This window comes from Nicotiana sylvestris, chromosome 7, assembly GCF_000393655.2.
Source record: "Nicotiana sylvestris chromosome 7, ASM39365v2, whole genome shotgun sequence".
In the NCBI taxonomy this organism is placed as follows: domain Eukaryota; kingdom Viridiplantae; phylum Streptophyta; class Magnoliopsida; order Solanales; family Solanaceae; genus Nicotiana; species Nicotiana sylvestris.
This window is the reverse complement of record NC_091063.1, coordinates 166,791,696-166,798,810: the sequence shown is the minus strand read 5'-3', so window position 1 is coordinate 166,798,810 and position 7,115 is coordinate 166,791,696. Positions and strand designations below refer to the sequence as shown.

Here is a 7,115-nt window from a genome sequence, read left to right as displayed (position 1 = left end):
TTCTTCGTAAGTTAGCATTACAACTAATATTCCTCCATTATCTGCATCTTCTACCAAGTAAGACTGTCGAATTGAGCTTCTTTTTCGACGTGGCAAATATTTCCCATAAAATTCCCAGATAGGTGTCTCTACAGCTGAGTTTTCCTTGATATTTAGTATTCCCAAATTTCCTTTATCACCAAATATCCAAACAATATTATTTTTGAAAAACACCGGATTATGGCACCCAGATAACATGAATGATCCTTGCTTATTTCCATCTTCATTATAAAAGTCATGATACGTCCAACTACTCTCTCCAACTTTGATGATGTATATCGCTGGCGGAGAGCCAAAATTTTCAAAACCAATGACAAAACAATCCGATGATGAGGAGTCCGGGGAACACGAAAATGTCCAAGACGGGAAATGATTCTCCACATCCTCTAGTAGATCAGGGAGTTCAATTATGTTATTACTAATGGGATTGAAAAAGAACATGCCACGGTTGCCATGACTCACGAGCAACCAATTAGCGTTTGCGCTACGAATTCGGGCACCCTTTAATTTTGGGATATCCATCTTGTGATTTATGACATTGTACACCGGATGAAAGGACTCTATAATGCCAGTTTCTTTATTTAAGGTCATCAAACAAGGCGACGATGGGGAATCATGTATCGGAGGTGGGAGTGGAGACGATAGGGACTCGAATCGCCATCTTTTACAAACAGCAAGAAAAGCAAAATAATCACCAGCAACGAGACGTGATGATATTAATCTGAGTATGTCTGTTGGAACATAATCAGACCACAATTCATCATAATCTGCACCCTCCATTGAATGGTGTGAAAAAATCACGAATTGGACTTCAAAGCTTAAATTTGACAAAGAACTAATTGGCAAAGGACTCCTTACCTTATTTAAACTACAACTGGCAAAGGAATCCTTTTCTTATTTAAATAGAAAAGCAATGACTATTTTCCTTCTTTAAAAGTTTTGGTACAAACCCTGTCAAACGTATAACTGTTTTTATTATTTATGAGATCAGAGGAAATCCTAATTAGTTATTAGAAAGGAAAAAAAAATTTACCCTTTCCGTACGTCCAAGTAGTAACTTCTAATTCCTTTTCCTTATTGTATTTGGAATCCATTACTTATTCTGTTTAAGCTCATGAAACACACACCTTATTCTTATTAGTGTTTAGAACGAGGTTGCCCCAAAAAACATAACGACGTTGCAATGTAAGTTTTTTAGTGCTTTCCTTGGCTTCTTTTTACCTTCCTTTTTGTTGCTATTTCAATTTATTCTCAAGATGCTGAATTAAGTATTTTGCTTTACAACTTGTTTTGATAGTTGTTAGTTATTGTGTTGTATCATATTGTTATTTTAAATAGAATGTTTGTTTTGATTTGTACTTAAATATTATTGTATCGTATCGTTAAATCCATCGTTATGTAACGACGAAAAGTACCACTTTATAGAATGATAGATTTGGTGTAGGGGCATTGTTACCTTGCTTTTTTCTCTCATCTTATATTTTCTTATTTAAATAATCATATTTTATCCTTTACCATACTTTTTTATATAGTAATTCTAGTCCGTATCATGTTTTTTCTTAATAATATTACAAATTTATTGTTATACGTAACATTATAAAACGACAACAAACGATACAATATATCCAAACATTATATTTATTAAACAATACAATACAATACAATAGTATAATATGATATATTATGAAACGACATGTAATAACAATCCAACCAAGTTGTTTGATAGTTTTCTTTAACTTCCTAGAAACTCTTTAAGCAAAATTCATCTAAAGTTTTGATTTCAATAAACTAAAACCACTTGTATCTTTTATTTTGAAAGAAATCGGTTCTAGAAATTAAATCTCTTGATATTCTGAAATAAAATAGTAATTTTTTACTAGATTTGTGTTTACACTTTCGTCCTTTTTTTTTCCTCTTCTTGAAATAGAGAAATATTCCACCTAAGTGACTATTAGCATGTACAATAAAGCCAGTTGAGTTTGTTAAAGTTTGTAACAATTAAGTTCCTTGCTAATATTTTGTGATTGGCTTAGAACATTCAGTATTATTATCTTTCTTTTGCATAGAAAGAAAAAAAAAGAAAGATGAGGTTGGAAGAATACAAAAACGGAGAGTCAAAATATAGTCTACCTCCTGATTTTGCACAACCACACCCTTGGCTTGTTATTTGTCATGGAAATAACATGCAAAAGCAAACATTTTTTAGCATATCAGAGGATCGGTATTATGTGTACACTATACCTGAGCTTCAAAATAAAAGAATTTGTGCTTATGCTGATGAGTGGCTGCTGTTACTAGATTTTGAATCTCGTGATTGTTGCTTTTGGAATCCTACTTCGGAAGACAAAATTCAGCTCCCACCCGTCCCTAAATACGACGATCTGGAATGTCTCTTATCCGCACCACCCTATGATCCTGAATGTCGCGTTGTTTTTCTAATTGATGACACTGACACAGATGTTGAGATACCTGATGACATGAATGTGAAGCAGCCTACACTATACTTCTGCAAACCGGGTTATAATCAAGAATTTCATAGACAAGATTTGGAACCAATTGCTGGAGATAACAATTTGCATCTCTGGACAAGTTTCAAGAAAAAAAACTACGGATTAACATGCCAAAGATCAATTCTAGTGCTTTTGGATCTAGATATAGACTCGGGAATGGTAACAGTTACACCAATAGTTAACCAACCTGTTTATGATTATAGCCACTTCTTAGACATGCTATGCTCTCGCGAATACCTCATTCAATCCTCATGTGACGATGATGATATGTTGCTATATGTTCGCCTGTTATATTGTGGTAGGTTCATGCGGGAGGAGGTATACGGATTTCTTATATTTCAGTTTGATTTTGTTAAAAAAGCGTGGGTAAAGATGAAAAATATTGGCGAAACTGCAATTTTTCTATGTAATAATTGGGGGAGGACTTGCTCCACAAGAGGCACTAATCTTAACAGAAATTCCATCTACTTCACGGAGCATGAAGGTCAGTTGTCTTTACGTTTTCAATCTTGAAACACAAAGTATATCGGTATCCCTCCCTTGTCCAAATGTTAGCAAGAAAAACTCGTGGTTTTACTGGTTAAATATTGCTTCATCCAAATAATTTGTTTGATTTTAAGGTTCTTGTCTTTATTGTTGAGGATAAATAGTTTTCTTATAATAACATATTTTGCGTCCTATTCCAACTGTTGAAATATTCTTTGTGGTTTTGTTCGTTATTTTTGTATTCTTAGTTACTGTAAATCAGCTTGTAAACATCTTTCCTACTTTTCTTCTTAGAGGAAGAACTCAAGAATTCCTTTTACAAAAAAAAACATATTATATTTTAAAATATCCTGACATAATATTGTAAAAGTATCTAGAATTGTTTAAACAAGTTTACAATTACTAAAATTCAAAGAATGTATTTTATGAAAATTTACAAGTAAAACTCCAAAGTTGCATAAATAATTAGTTGAATGTATGTTGTAGATTTAAAAGGAAAAACAAAAACTTCACTTCACAATACGCCTCCAAACCCCCGTTTCAGCTTGAAATAATTCTCTCTAAAGTTTAAGTTCTAATCCCAAATCCTTATCGCCAAATATCAACTTGAATATATTGCTTAAGTTTTTGCAAGTTATGGCAAAACAGGTAACAAAAAAGTCAAAAGCATATAATGCATTTATTTTCATAATAACGTTAACTAGTAATATAATTGAAGTACAAACTTCAAATTAAACCATATTCGGTTCTTGGCTTTGTAAGAGACAAGTATGGTTGAAGTAAAGCACGGCAGTTTAGAGCCTAATTAATACCATGCGCAAATATAGTTTGCTTAATTACAATTCGTAGCTACAGTTCAACTGTTATCAGCTTGTATTCAGACGTGTAACGAATACAACCTATATCATTCGTAGAAGCTCTCGTTGAGAGTCGAAATCAAGATCTCCGCTTAGGAAACGGGTGCTCTAACCAATTGAGCTACGAGAGCTTGTTGCTCTTTTGTTTCAGTTTAAAATAATTGATCTCGTGTGAATTTGCTATAAAATTTAAATATTGTTACAAATGATAATTTTTAAAAATATATATCTATGAATGATAAGTTACAGTGCAAATGTTTGAGGTGTTGTGTAAATTTTCCTTTAATGAACTATGAGCATAGTTCAAGGTAATTAATCGAAATTTGACGTATTAATGCAAGACTCATTCTGAAAAAATCCACCTGGGAATCGCAGACGATATGGAGTGTTTTCAAATAAAACTACTACTATTTCTCAAGTTTCGCTCAATATAAATATAGGTACGAATTGAAGAATTATTCCATCCAATTCAATTTATATAAACACTAGCAAGGGAAGCCCGTGCTATGCCTGGGCCCAGCATGGTCAACATGATTATCCAGAATTAAGCCCTTCGTCTTCAGAACGGTCCGCTTGGCCACTATGAATGAATATTACGTCAATAGAGTAAGTTGTTTTTAAGTTGTGCCCTTAACACGCTCGTCTTTGTCTGGCAGTTTAAGCCTTGGCCCACCAGCTTCTTTTCAATCCAGGAGCTGTATGATAAGAAAGCTCTCGATCTCGGCTAGCTTAGTGAAGTCTTTTGGTATAAGGTTGAGTAGAATACCTGAGAATGTTATAATTTTCACTATATTATGGATTACATACAAAAAGGCATTTTCGGTACCATCACTTTAGGTATAATTCTCACATAAACTTGAGGTTTTAACTAATAAAACTTCGAAAGTTGATGCAAATCCCTTTTCAGTCCATATTCAACCATCCGGTTGAAATCTCAAGTTGTGACATTGAAATCTTTGAGGATGAAAAGAGTTGAACTTTTTCTCTCATGCTGGAGTTACCTGCTGAAAATATGAATTATAAGATTTCAAATCCAATTTCAAACACCAAATGTCATGAAATTAACGTACTTGAAAGAATGTGGAAACAAAGTCTAAGAACAAAAAGAATGCCGATTTAAACAACTAAAAAGAGAAATTAACACAATATATCAGTTAAATCAATTTGTAATCTTTCAAAAAAGGTTTGGACTTGACAAAATACCAGTGGAGGACGGCTGATGTTCTTAAGTTCCTCTTTTAAGAATCAAAGTCCCATACTACCGTTGTGACGATCCGGCTAGTCGTCTTAAGAATTAACGCCCCGATCCTCTATTAACGGCTTTTTCGAGTTTATTTCTGCTATTTTGATTTGCCGGGATGTTCGGTTTTGAGTTTCGGAGATTTTTGGGACACTTAGTCCCTAAATGAGAGCTTGAGTGTTGGAAAGTTGACCGTAGTCGGAACAGTGTGAAGACGATCTCGGTATGGAAATCAGATGGTTTCGTTAGCTCCATTGGGTGATTTCGGGCTTAGGGGCGTGATCGGATTGTGTTTTGGAGGTCCGTAGCTAATTTAGGCTTGAAATGCCGAAAGTTGAATTTTTTTAAAGTTTCCGATCCGATAGTGATATTTTGTTCTAAGGGTCGGAATGGATTTCCGAAAGTTGGAGTAGCTCCGTAGTTTTGAATGTGACGTGCTTGCAAAATTTCAGGTTATTCGGACGAGATTTGATAGAATTTTTGATCGAAAGCATAATTTAAGAGTTCTTGGAGTTCTTAGGCATGGATCCTATGTTAAATTGGTGATTTGATGTTGTTGTGAGCGTTCCGAAGTTTTGAAAAAGTTTGAATGATGTCATGGGATGTGTTGGTACATTTGGTTTGAAGTCTCGGGGGCTCGGGTGAGTTCCGAGTAGGTATTTCGGTATTCGGTTTATCAATTGTACATACCAAATACCATACCAAATTATTTCGGTACGGTTCGGTATTTATTATTTTCGTTTGGTACGGTTCGGTATTTATTATTTCGGTTTAATATTTTTTAAATAAGCAACACAAATATGGATAATGATTCAAGTGCAATAACACCGGAAAAAAGAGGTCAGATAATGGCGGCACAAGCCCTCGTCCTCCTTATGACCTGTGAGACATAAGTTAGGTTTTCTTTTTTGTTACCCCTCATGAGGTGGCTGAATATAGTCGACATCCTTGACATTTTCCTGGTTGAGAATGTTCTCTGTGGTCCTGTGACAATGTGTGTAAATAGTGTTAGTGCTTGTTGATTTTTTGCGGACGTTGTGCAGAATGTTTAGCACGAGTTGTAAGCAAAGAAGTTCGCCATGTATTCTGCTCTGTATCAAAGCTTACCTTTTAATGTCATGTTGTTTACTGTCTTGTCTTAAAAGAAAGCAGGAATAGGAATAGCCATGAATAAGTCTACGAAATTAGAGTGTGGGCTTGGACAGTTGGGCTTGGGGTAGGGGTGGGGCGATGGGAAATTGGGAATTAAATTATAAATTGGGCTTGGGGCTGAGCAGGGTCCAAAAAAAAGGCTTTAAAATTTTGGTATTTCGGTATAGCAAAATTTCAAAATTCTAATATCGAGAACCGTACCGAAATACCGAAAATGCAATATCGAATTAGACCGAAATACCGAAACCGAAATACCGAATTAATTCGGTTCGGTTCGGAATACAATTTTTTCGGATTTTATGCCCACCCCTAGTTGCAGGTCCAGAGGAGTTGCAGACCTCTGAACCCACCAGTTCGGCCCGCACGGGATTTTATGCTGCCGTGGTGGGGGCTTTGCGGCTGCACAAAATCCAGTGCGGTCCGCGGTGAGGAAAGTTTCACTAGTCTGATTTTGGAAGTTAATATCTTTTGATCTACAAGGAATTTTGAGATGATTGAAAAATGCAAGTTGTATCCCTTCGTGTCTAGTTTAAAGAAAGGTAAAGAAATCACAATTTGGACGTCTGTAGAGAAAGATATAGCCAAAATACTAAACCCTGTCACTGCAGTCAAATCCACCGCAGACAACACTAGTTTTTGTGCGGTCAGCGGTGCTCCACCGCGGTGGTTTTTGTGCATTCAGCATTGGTAGAAATCCGAGAGGTACACTATAAATACGAGGTTTAGAGTTTTATTTCATATTTTGATCTAGAGAGCTCGGATTTTGGCAATTTTTTGAAGGTTTTTCAAGAAATTTATCGGGGTAAGTGATTATAACTTGAATTTGGCTAG

The 7,115-nt window shown here is 35.2% G+C and overlaps 1 protein-coding gene across 1 annotated transcript in view; it reads right to left on the bottom strand.

The window, feature by feature from the left end:
* LOC138874085 (F-box protein At1g49360-like) overlaps positions 1 to 819 on the bottom strand; it is a 2,223-nt gene extending 1,404 nt beyond the window's left edge. Inside the window, exon 1 of the mRNA XM_070152591.1 lies at positions 22 to 819. Within this exon, the coding sequence (XP_070008692.1) occupies positions 22 to 819 (798 nt within the window). The remainder of the gene's footprint in view (positions 1 to 21) is intronic.
* Positions 820 to 7,115: the final 6,296 nt, after the last annotated feature.